The sequence below is a fragment of the Varanus komodoensis genome, unplaced genomic scaffold, assembly GCF_004798865.1.
Source record: "Varanus komodoensis strain SLA01 unplaced genomic scaffold, ASM479886v1 scaffold5, whole genome shotgun sequence".
Taxonomy (NCBI): domain Eukaryota; kingdom Metazoa; phylum Chordata; class Lepidosauria; order Squamata; family Varanidae; genus Varanus; species Varanus komodoensis.
The window spans coordinates 15,701,720-15,715,009 of record NW_025336087.1 but is presented as its reverse complement, the minus strand read 5'-3'; the positions used below and the strand labels follow the sequence as shown (position 1 = coordinate 15,715,009).

Sequence of the window (13,290 nt, the reverse complement as noted above, 5' to 3'; positions counted from 1 at the left end):
TGGGTCACATTCACAACTGTTGAAGAGAAGAACCTCAGGGTTCCTCCCTGTGGTGTGCCCAGAACACCACCTGGAGGAATGAAAGGGATGGCGGTGGGGGGGGGGGGGAGGAGGAACCGTATCAGCCATAATGAGCCTGATTGTTTGTCACACTCATTGTGGCTGCCAAGTGCTTCATGGCAACCCATCATGGCAATTTACTATGAAGGGCTGTCATGATATGCAAAGCTGCACTTTATCTGCCATAGTACTGATACTGCAAATGATTTTCCAGAAGAGCCCGTGTTCTACGGCAGCTATTGATGAAACTCAAGAAATGTAGCAAGAAATCTTAGCAACACTTTGTTAAGCTATACTGTACATAACCTCTCCTGCTTAACAAAATTCAGCAGTATGTCCAGGAAGATTTTTATGTCTAAGAATAGCTACCTACATTCATTCTGATGGCTCAGGGAAGATTTAATATGCCCCTAACAAATTTTCACTTTGCTGTGTTTAAGCACCTCTATATCAAAACTCTCTCTTCAGAAACAGTCAAGAATCTCTGTATGTTTTTAAACTCCGCACCATTAACATACTTGACATTTTAGAAATAATGTTTATTGATTTTTGTGTTTAATGCTGCCATAAATTATGTGATGTAATGGGCAAAATTATTGTACTGCTATAAAGAACATGTCTTTCAGGTTCTTAACCACATATTGAAAAACAGTAGCTGCTAGATTAATGTGAAAAATTGTCCAGTTTGATGTTAATATTGAAGAGGTGTAGATAAGATGTTGATTTGTTTACATGAAAGAAACAACACTGCACTGAAATATCTTCAGAGTCATTGACTTAGTTCACACATAATTGTAAGCCATGGTGTGATTTGTTGAAATCTGGCTTATTTAACCAACTATAAATCACAAAATGAAGCCACAGTTTGTTGTTGGTCTGCTTTATTTAATCCATGAATTGTCATGTCTGAAACCAGAACCTTGCTTTATCCCTAGTTTGTTGGCACAACTGTCTGCCCTGAATCAAAGACACCCAGAAAGAATACCTTGAAAATGAAACCACATTGCTGCTTGGCAAAAATCAGTGTGAGAGAAACAAACCATAAATATGGAAGCAAGCCATAGTTTGTTTGCTTATTTTTAGGACAATTCAGGGCAAAAACAAGAAACTGTGGTTAATGTAAACCATAGCTTATTATCATGTGCAACTGATAGGGAACTAAATCTGCAATAATGTGATTCCAAGGAAGATAACTTTTCCAGCTTTACCACCAGAGATCCTTTAACTAGAGATGTCAATGACTGAAGACCTGGGGCTATCTATATGAAATGCATTTTTCATTGTCCCTCTCCAATTCTTCTTTCTATACTATGTTGAGACTTTTATTAATCTTATAATCACCATTATCATGGCCTCCAACTGAAATCCTCTCACATGTGGTCAACTACATATGGTACAAATAAATGATTTTGATCAGAATATGAACATGCCTTTGCAATCAATTAATTTTGCCCTCTTGGCTGTAAAACAAATATCTTGAATGGAAACTTGACTACATACAACAATAATTTCTTCTAAAATGAGTCATCTTTTTCTCTTGGGGCATTTAGTAAAATACTGTTTACATTTATTATTCCATCTCAGAATTTTAAAAAGCCATGGTTTGATGGCAGCACTACCTCAGAAACTAAGATGACAGACTTTGCCTCAGGTTCCATATATCAAGTTTTAGCCTGGGTTCAGTCCCGCTATAACTTCTACCATTGGTCTTCATGATGATGTTGATGTCTCCTCCTTTGTATTAACATCCTAGCTTCTCCTTCACATAGGAATCATCAGAGAAGATAAAAACATTCTAAATAGTCCAATAATGCAGCTAGCCAGTGCTGCTGAGCAGAACCATCTGACCTAAGTCTAGCACAGTATTTGGATCAGCACAGCTAGATTATGAATATCTGGTTTTTCTCCCTCTTCCTTATGCTGCTCTCATTATTAGCTCAATGCATAATGCAAAATACTCTTAGTAATTGGATGTATGCCAGGCAAATCCCACATAACAGTGTGATTGAATCACCCTGAGTCCCCCTACTTCAGCTTAGCTGGATCAGGCCATATAAAATACAGAAGGAAAGCAAGTAATTCAGTGAAGAATGCTATATTTTCAAGATTAACTAAATGAATGAATAAAAGATATGCTAAACCATTTCCAAACTGACCCTTCAAACACATTCTTTGTGTAAAATCATTGTTAAGAGTAATAAGTCAATTTGCCAATGGTAACCAGTTTTGTGCCCAAGAACATAAGAGAAGCCATGCTGGATCAGATGAATGGGCCATTCATCCAATCTAGCACTCTGTTCACATGCTGGCAAACCAGCTGCTCACAAGACTCCCCAAGCAGTATGAGTACAAGAATTTTGACTTCCAAACTCCTCAGCAACTGGTATTCTTAGACATGCTACCTCTGGTAAAGGATGCAGCAAATAGCCAGCAAGGCTAATAGCCTTTTTTTTTTTTTTTTTTTTTTGCTTCTACCTGCAAGTAGGTCTTTGGCTATCATACACTTAAATTTTAGAGACACTTTGCTGCAAAATGAGTATCATGCACACTGGCCCACACGGAACACATTGTGTTCCATACCACACACAGAATATACCATTGCTGTGGATATGCCAGTAACATGGGGATTTTACACAGAAAACGTGCAAAACATGAGCCATGTCTCTCTGCCTTTCTCTCAGTAGTGACCCAGGAATCCTGACTGGATTGAATCTTGGCATTTAAAGACACTGACATGCTGTTCACTCTTGAACCTTGCTGACTGCTGGTAAACCACAGGAATCATGTTTACTACCTGCCCTATATAAAAGGATTGCGATTCTAGAGTGAGGGTCTTCACAATGAATAGAAAAATCAAAAGGTGGAGGATTTATACATCTCCTCACAACAGTAATCTCAAGATTCTAAATGGATCTGGACAACCCAGAACACTGAAATCTAGCCTAAAAATGGACCAAGAAAATGTAAGCACCAAGAATGCCACTCTAAAGTTGAGCAGATCAGTGGCATAGAGGGTGCTTGGCATGCAGAAGGTCCAAGGTTCATTCCTTGCATCTCCAACTAGACCTGGAAACAAATACTGTCTGAAACTTTAGAAACCTTCTGTCACAGTATAGAAAATATTGTGCAATATACTGAGTTAGATGGCCTATGTTATAAACCAGGTTTCCATGATTTGCATGGAAATAGAATGTTGATATATGGCCTATCCACCCCTAGGGTGAAGTTGGGAACATTCAATCTTTATTAACTATGATCATTATTATTAGCATCAGCAGATAGCAGCTTCCTATGTTCTCCTTTTTTAAGTAGAATTATACTAACCTTCAATCATATTCCCAGGGCGCTTTAAAAAATAATGGTCATAATCTAACACTAAACTTCTACTTCTGCAATGACGCTTTGCCTTCTTCACCTCCTGTACAGCCTGTAAGCCCTCTCAAACCTGCTGATAGATAATAGTAGAATCATAATTTCCAAATCTCATTAAACAACTGTTTCCACTTTATTCTGCACTAATATGACGTCATCTAAACTCTTAGGTATTGTAACCCAAGTGTGGTAATTTTAAGTATGGTTCTGGATGCCATACTTAAGTACATAGACAAATAAGAATGCGTTCAAAGAACAGCAAAAGAGAGATGGTCAGCAGTGTGAAGAACACATTCGAGCTAATTAGACTGAGAGGTGACATGATAGCATTTTTCTAGCACCTAAACACTGGAATTACATGCTTCTCTGACGCACAGGGTAGTTAGTGTTAATTGGCTTAAAGTCAGGGGTGGGTTAGGGTAGATTTCAGTTTATTGTTAGGATAAAATCTGGGTATTAAGAGTAGTTCAACAAAGCAATCAGTTAAGAAAATAGGTGGTGGGCTCTTTCACACTGGAGGTTTCCAAGCAGAAGGTGGGCAGCTTTCTGTTGTGAACAGATTTCTCCCCCTTTTTTCCTTTCCAGTAGACTCAGATGAAACGTCAGAAGCACAGTTATTTTATCAAAACCTAAGTTATAAAACAACATAAATCCAAATAACATTCTCCTTGAGATGTGGAAGAAGAATCTGACTATGTAAAGAGTTGAATCCAAACTGAAACTTACCCTCTTGCCCTCCCATTAAGATTCTGACTCTACCCTCAGGGTGGCTCTTGCTGCTTGCTTCACCTGTTTGCTTCTGACAGGGTCAAAGAAAACCTTCTCCATCACCTCCTTCCCCAGCTCTGCAATGCCTCACTCTAAGACAGGCTGGTTCTCATAGGCTGAGGGTCTTCACTAGAAAACCTTGAAACTGCAAAGTTTTTGGCTTACCTTTGCCCTTCTACCTCCTCCTCAGAATCATACGAATCTGGGCAGACTGTAATGTGCAAGAGCTGGTCCTCCCTCATGGAATGTGAATTAGATGGTCTATAAGGCCCTCCTGAATTCTATGGGTTAGATCCAGAATTAGGTACACTTAATGGAGCTGGAAAAGCTAACTTTCCCCACTCCAGATCTCTCGCCAAGGGCAGGAAAGAGTCGGCTTCTACCAGCCTTGATATCTGCAATGAAATCTGGCTCTGGCTCTTTGAGTCTACTTCCATGCAACTGATAGCACATGCAAGCCTAAAGATGATCATGCTGGGAGAATTCAATAGAGCTGCCAAAGATGTGAACTGGTTCTATGACTCAATAATTTTTTTTTCTTGGCAACACAATGACAGCAAGGCTCAAGCTGTTCACTGTAATTAGCTTACTCAACTACTAGCTTTGTGTGTTTGATTATACATCCTATTATTGATTAGGCTTTAGTGAATAAGAACTTGTTCACTCACAACTTAGTTTACTCAAGGAAAGGTTTAGTGCAGGTACTTCTAATGCAAAGCATTTAGATAATTGTGAACAAGGGTACCAATGGCGTTTATTTTGTATGTATTTGTGTGAAGCAGAAAGAGGAAACTCAAACAGGTATTCCATATTTCAAACATGAAATTTGTCTGCTTTCTTTTATCAACGACATGTTTTTACAAAGTCTGGATTATATAAAACCACATTTTAAAAATATTTACTTTTTTCATTACTTGAATAGTTTCTGAACCTGTGTTAAGCAAATTGGTGATTTTATCTGATAAATACATATGCTCCATAATGTGTATAATTTCTATGCTGCCCATCACCAGAGGTCTCTGGGTAGTTCACAAAATTGAAAATGAAAATGTGCAGATATAAAATCTTTGAACATGAAAAAATAAAATAATTTTGAGCAGCTAAATCAATTAATAATGAAATACTAGAACATTATGCTTGAAACTGTACTGATCCATTCTGATGATACATTTCAATGCTAAACATGTATCTAATTTGTTACTGCCTATAACACTGTCAGTACTTGCTATAATTCAAGGTACAGGAAGAAAAGGAGTATTTTTCTCCCATCAATTCTGGGGTAGCCAATTCTAGTCTCCCTTTCTATCCAAATTCTTAAGAAGTAAAAGAAAAAAAAAAAAACTAGAAAAGACCTGCATGCTCACATTTCTTTTACTCCTTTTCAAATACCTTTAAGTTTTACAATTTTTGCATCTCATTTTCCACATTTATTATGAAGCTGATCTTTTAATAGTGTGCACTAATGATCATTATTATGGGCATGTTTACTGTAATACAGCACCTGCCTCACAGTGTGTTTGGTCCTCTCTCTTTTTCCAATCAATTAAAGAGTCCCATTTTCAGTAATACAGTTATTTATTTATTTATGAAGCTTCTATGCCGCCCCATTCGCCGAAGCCATGGGGCAGCTCACAATTTTGTTTGTGATAGTTTGCAAATTAATATTAATTTATCAGGGCATGCTTGAATTGAAAGTATGCTACAGATCTCTTGTCTTTTTCAATACAGTATTAACAATACTTTCTCCTGCAAGATTATTTTTATTCAAAATGGAACTGGGAAGTGTTCCATATTCAGTGAATTATTATTTGCAAAGAGAAATAAATTCTACAAGGCTATTTTAGAACTCCATATGGTTGGAAGGAAGCTTCTCAATAGTAACAAGAAGATTAGAGTATAGCTTTCATTAGCCAATTGCCTACTTGAACTGCACTTAAAAATTGTGTTCTAAAACCTCTAAAATTATTTCATGTATCCTATTCTTACCAAATGCATTTAATCAGTTTCAGAATTTATCTTTATCACTGGATCAGTAAATTATCTAGTTTAATGTATATGCATGATAGTTCAGGTAAATTATTTCCATGTTATATTGTATGAGAGGTCAACCTATGGCCTTCCTTAGGCATTGACCTATAACACTCATCAGTGGTAGCCAGCATGATCAATGGTAAGGGATTATGGAAACAGTAGGTTCAAACATCTGGAGGCCATAAGTCATCCACTTTGCTATAATAGATTAGAAACCTCTAACCTGTTGTGTAATGGTGTCCCAGGGCCCCTGCCAGAGGCGATCCCTGTAGCATTCATGCACCCCTTTCCATACTTCATCCAGAGGTAAAGGCCTTCCATCTGAAAAATATCACATCCCCTACCGTGAGATTAATCATACATATCTACACATAAACATAAAAAATACAGATAATTCAAAAGCAAATGCAAAATCAACCAGTATGTTGGGGAGGACAGCAAGTATTTGGGTCAACCTTGGTCATCAATGTTTTTAACTGTCATACCTTTATAGCAGCTTTTCCCAACATGGTACCTTCCATGTTTAGCTCTACCACTTCCATTATCCCCAGATATTATGGCCACTGGCTGCTATTTAGTGCACTCATATTAGGGGATGATTGGTGCTTACTCTTGGATCCTGCTCACTGGCTCAACTTTAATATTTTGATGTAATTACCATATTGAAAATAGAAATGATCCTTGCTGGAGTATTTGTTTTTGACAAATAAAAGGAAACTCTGATACTTTTTCAATAACTACCATCGTGGCATTTATCAGGTGTCATGAGGCCATTATCCTGTGGATAAATAGTTTTATTCCACTGACATTTTCATGTCTATGAAATAAATAAGATTTATTAGCCCAATTAACATTTGAATGTCATGTAAAGATACATCTTGAGATCCTGTTGCTATCAGATTCGTTTCTGTATTATATATATTTTTAACACACTCAAAGTGGAGGACAAAACTCTCCATTTTCTATTTGGCAGTTCCAAGTAATAACTTCATAATGCAGAAAAATGAAAACATGAAAACTGAAGTAAAGGCAACCATAAAAAACTAAAGTTATTTGTATTAAAACAGGATTATATTGCAATGTGTGATGATGAGATACAAGCTGCAAATACCGATGGGCCAGTTGCCATATGCTCTAAGTAACTCTACATATAGGAAACAGTAGAAAATATTTTGGTGATATTCTCTACGAACCTTTCCATGGTAGATCATAATGGAAAACAGAAAGAAAGTCAATTCCTGATACAGAACTCACTTCTTCCTTATGTCTGCCATAGCTAGCAGGCTGTCTTTCAGGTACTCTATGAAAGCCTTGTGCCAGGAGGCAAGGCTGTTGTTACAGCTATATTGATTGGTAACAGATAATTTCAATTTCTTATTTTAATTGCTATTCTGTATGAAATGGTGTTCTTTGCCTGATTATTCTACAATGGGGCAGATTCAAAGTCTTCATAAATATGAAATAATAAGTTCTTTATAACAGAGGACTGTTTTTGGATGCAACCTTGATATCTTCCTTTCTGAACCAAAAATTTTTTAAAGTTCTCCTCCTGATCCCATATCTATTATATCTAGGATCACTGATCTTCAATTAGGGGGCTGGGATCCACTAGATCATTGTCTAATCTAAGCTATCTCTCACAAGTCGTGCATCTATCTATATCTATTGAGGAAGAACTTTGAGCTTTGGGCTATTTATATAAGAATTAGGCTTTGAAAGGAATTCTAGTTAATGGTGGTGGTAGCAGGAAAGTGAATTTAGAAAAAACAGTGAGAATTTAAGATGAGTTTTGCCCCTTTCAGAAATTAGTAACGATTACAGCATGCAGATTTATCAATATCTTACAAATATGTGATTGGAATTGTTGACATTATATAATAATAATCTGAGTTCCTAATTAGTCTTAAAGAGCTGCCACAGAGAGGAAATGTTCCCCAACAGTAGTTTCCCTTAGCTCAAAGGTTAGCACATGTAAGGAATTCTTTATAGAAAGTGTGTTTCTTGTGAAACAACTCTGGGATAAAATGCTACCTACACTGCCATGCTAAACAGTTGTCTTGTTGAAGCTGGGATTATCTCTCAGTTCCATACCTGTGTCACAATTCTGATTTATTGGTGGTCTACAGTTGTATCCATATACTCTACTAGATTCTGAACATAGTACACTACTGTGAAAAAATCATAACCATGCAAAATGAATCATTTGACCAAGGCCAACATTTATATATAGAACAAAGCATACACCAAGACAAACTATACTTTCATCCTATATCTTCAAGTGATAATATTCCAAAAAGCTAATCAGAAAGTGTGATGCTAATGGGTGACCTTTAAACAAATTTAATAAATAAAATGCATTAAATACTAATAAAGTATTATTTCAAATTATTTATTTTTAATGAATAGTAAACATGGTTATGTCAATTCTTACATATAAGTCTTAATGTTACAAAAAGATCACATTCTTATTTGAATATATAAAATACACTACTAGTACACTTAAAATTCACTAAGAGTGGATATACCAATCAAAATGCTGTCATGAACCATGATTTTATACCAATGTATCAAACAGGTATGTCAACATACACATTTAGGATCAAGCGATAGTGACAGATTTTATTTTCCTGGGCTCCAAGATCACCGCAGATGGGGACTGCAGCCAAGAAATTAAAAGACACTTGCTCCTTGGGAGGAAGGCTACAGCAAATCGAGAAAGCATACTAAAAAGCAGAGGTATCACCTTGCCAACAAAAGTTTGTATAGTCAAAGCTATGGTTTTCCCACTTGCAATGAATGGATGTGAGAACTGGACAAGAAGGAAGACTGAACACTGAAGAAATGATGCTTTACATTTGTGGTGTTGGAAGAGCCTCCTGAGAGTCCCTTGGAGTGCAAAGATGTCAAATCAGTCAATCCTAAAGGAAATCAACCCTGACTGTTCTCTAGAACAGATACTGAAGCTGAAGTTCAAATACTTTGGCCACCTAATGAGAAGTAAGGACTTATTGGAAAAGACACCGATGCTGGGAACATTTGAAAGGAGAAGGAGAAGGGAATGGCACAGGATGAGGTAGCTGGATGTAGTCTCTGACGCAGTGGGCATGGGGTTGGGTGAACTCTGGGGGATAGTGGATAACAGGAGAGCCTGGTGTGCTGCAGTCCATGGAATCACAGAGGGTCAGGCACGACTTTGTGACTGAACAAGAAGAATGATCTTGAATAAAGCAGGATTTGAAATATTCTGCAAAATACTCAAACTGAAAATAAACTGCCCTTTGAGAATTACAGCAGTATAGGAGGCACATAGGTTCATCCAATGAACTAGTAAAACATTTTACAGACCCGCCACCACATAATGTCCCATATGATAGGGGAAAGTGCCCAGCTCATCATGTCAATACAGTTAATCTTGAAACATTTATTAATAATTTATTCAATTTGTATCCTACCTTTCTACCAAATGGTGCACCTAACAGAAATGTTATTGGAAAAAAATGTTAGATCAGTATGTGTCATACTTTCCAGGTCAGAAGGAAGGAATGCTAAAAAGGTAAAAAGAGATTCCAGCTAATTCTGTACGTCTTCCAGAAGTCGTTATTTTCTATTGTGAAAAAATCCCAAGAAGTGTGTTAAAATGTATGATTACACTTGTAGGAACAATTAAAATTCTGTACTGCAAGGGGAGCTGTTGCCATACAATACAAAGACTGGGCATTAGATCATCCATCAGCTTCTGTAATATCCTCTTTCAGCTATAAGGAGTCATGTTTCAACACCTCCGATTCCCTGATGCTGACAAGCTAAACAACTTGTTTTGTCTCTGGGAGCTCTTCTCTGGTGATTAACTGCTTATAGTGAATACTAATTATATGAAAACACTGTACTGTTTTTTTTTTTTTTAAAGGAGAAAAAAAGAACTACCCTACCTCCTTTACCTGCAGCATCACCAGTCCACCCCTCTCCACCACCACCTTACATCCAGGAGGCATACTGTTGTTCCACTGAATGCAAATATGAAGTTATTTTTCACACTACAAATCTATTGATGTGCCTTTTACTATATATTTTGAAATCACTAAGTGACTTTTGCAGCAAGTGTTGCTTTATTCTCCCATTTGCAAACAAGTTAAACTGTGTATTGCGACTTCATTAAATGTCTGCAGCTACTACAAGCATATAATTGCAGCATGGTATGCATGAATTAGGAAACTATTAGTGGCCATGGACCCTGAGATATGCCCCCAATTCCCTATATCCTAGGTTGAAAATATATCTCAAATTGTCATTTGTGAGACAATGAACCTCAGATTAAAATCCCTTTTACCAAAGAAGCCTGAGAATTTCACATTCAAAAGCTGGTTAAAATGCTAACATAGCAAAATTAAAAGCCATTAAACAATATGAGACAGCAAGTGATTAAATCTACCAAACACATTCAAAGCAGCTTAAGCTCCTTTTTAATTAAAAAGGAAAGATATCACTAGTAACATTCAGATGTGTTAATCTAGATAATGCTAATAGATCATTCCAAACACAAAAGTCACTGATGCTGCTAAGTTTAGAAATGACCTCAGGATTCCAATTCCAGTGCACCAGGTACAGACTCTTCAGACAGAGCAAAGTACAAACAGTGCTATTGTATGATCATGCTATGCCTAACTAGGTAAGCATTACTAGCAGTGGTACTAGAGCAGTCAGTGTCTCCACCTTTCTGACAAAGCAAATGGAACAATAGTGAGATATAGTTGACAACACATAGAATATGCATATCAAAAATGCATGGCAATGAAACATATAAAGCAAACTCCTGGAACAAAGAATTGAAACAGCATGTTTGCAATTGCTGAAACATGATTGAGTAGGATGCTTTTTCCATTTAATCATTCTCAATTAGTATGCATTATTAATCTGAAATGAAAATTTAGATAAGCCTACATCAAGGACATCTCTAGAAGAGCCAGGCCCAGGTACTCCATTTCTGAGTTTGACTCAGCATCTTTGAGGGTTTTTCATTTAGAGAAAAAGAAAAATGGACAGCAGATTTAGTCAACCATAGGCTTGTTGCCAGGAGTATAAAGATCAAACTCCTTCAAGGCTGAGATGATATCATCTGCCCCTGGATACTGATACTTAGAGAATCTGAAATATGTACAAGAAATGAATCATAAACCACTACGATAACCCAATATTTTATCCTTTATTTTCCTGCTAGTTCAGTACAAATGTTATGTCATTTTTACTTTAAATATTTGCTTTATGGGGGAGACAACTTACCTAAGAAGCATGCCCTAAAATAAAGTACAGGAGCTTGGTAACTGCAGGAGTACAGAACATGGTATTCATAGCGAATCACTTCTGATGTTGCAGGGATCTCAGCCACCTGAGAGTCATCCAGCCCTACCTGAAACAGATTAACACCCATAAACAGTACGTACAAACTAGTGTGGAAGAGAATATCCAACACTGCACCAAAATGAATAAATATATAGAAGAATTATAAATTCAACTGCCATGTTGTTTCCTGTCTCACCTTCAGCATATGTGGATTGTCATGTTAGTGATCAATTTGCAAGCTCCAGCAGGTGTCCCCGACATTTTTGGGTAAGTAGGTGCATTGAAAAAGTGTTGTGGATGCCCTCACAAAATACCATGGTGGGCACATCCATTTCACAAAATGGTGGGTCACAAAACACTAATTTTCCAGAAGGCAAACTGATGAGGCTAAATGAAGCTTAACCTCCTGAAGAACCTATGCTAAGGGCAGAACTCTAAAGCAACACTTTTGAATTCAAATAAAGATGGTGCTAGAAGGTGGCACTTCTTTTTGTAGCATGCCAGCCTCCCAGTTTTAGAAAACAAGAATTTAAAATAAAATCAGAAGTGACTGGTACCCAGAAAGGGTAAACTGGTGCTCATGGGCACACCATGATGGAAATTCCAGCTTCAGGTGGAGAACAGACCTTTTCATTTCCAAAAAAATAAATAAATAAAAATAAATGCTGTGTGTTTAACTTTTCCTATTACAAATAGCATTTTAAAAAATGAGGAGTTTCTAAAACCTATCACAGGTTCCAACCAGTCAACATAATACATTGTCAATTTCTCTAGCAAAACAGTAAACCATTTTTTCTTTTCCAGTTGCTTCTAACATTGCTCACTGTTGCTATAATATTATTAATAATGCTTTATATCTGTATTACACTTCCAATCATTCAGAATGTTTCATTGACACTTTGTAACCTTTACAAGCACCCTGTAAACTGAGGTAAGGTCAATATTACTATTCCCCAGATTGCATATGGGGCCACTGAAGCTCAGAGAGAAAGGCAAGTAGAATACCTTGCGTAAGACCATCTACTGAGTTCACAGCAGAGACAAAATTGAAACCAGGATATTCCTGATTCTTGACTCAGTCTTTTAGCCACATCAGTTTCTTTCAGTACGGGGAACAATTATGGATGTATTTAATTATAGGGGTGAAAGAAAATGCTATATTAGCTTAGGCAGGACCAATCTAAACAGCATTCAACTCATGGTGAAGCAATTGCATGATTGCTTTATGATACTCACAGTGTGTAGCTGCTTTATTAAACTACTAATAAAGCCACTTTAAGCAACTTTGTGGTGACATGGTAAGCTGGGCCAGATAAGAGGAGAAACATCATCCAACTGCTTTACCCTTTTTCAATTTCTGTATGGATCAACATGGCTATTTATTTGAGTCAAATGTGATTACTAATCCTTAACAGTAATTCTCCTGCCAATAAAAGTTACCACTTACTTTAGAATGAAACTATTATAATTTATGAATGCAAAGCCTCATTTTCATAAAGTATGGATCACCTTTAAATTGGACTGACTTTAGGCACATGCTGGTACTAGGAGCTTTTTGGAAATGAGGTCGTTAGTTTACAACAAAACTGGCAGTTTCTTGTGCCCCTTGGGTCCTTAAAAACCTTAATTCTTCTTACATTAGAGAAATACCAGAACTGTTCAGGTTAAAGATGACATGTTCACATTTTAAGCTTAACTGAAAATATTATGTCTCAATTTAGG

At 36.9% G+C, this 13,290-nt stretch overlaps 1 protein-coding gene across 9 annotated transcripts in view; it reads right to left on the bottom strand.

Annotated features, from left to right (window-relative positions):
- ATG10 (autophagy related 10) overlaps positions 1-13,290 on the bottom strand; it is a 194,267-nt gene that overhangs the window by 31,166 nt on the left and 149,811 nt on the right. For 7 of the 9 annotated variants that reach the window (XM_044446024.1, XM_044446023.1, XM_044446020.1 and 4 more), the window contains 2 exons: positions 11,509-11,635; positions 6,455-6,552 (listed from right to left, as the gene is read on the bottom strand). In XM_044446024.1, coding sequence (XP_044301959.1) covers positions 6,455-6,552; positions 11,509-11,635 — 225 coding nt within the window. Of the gene's footprint in view, positions 1-2,557; positions 4,482-6,454; positions 6,553-11,508; positions 11,636-13,290 lie in introns of those variants that run through there. The other 2 variants (XM_044446027.1, XM_044446028.1) reach the window with 2 other exon arrangements.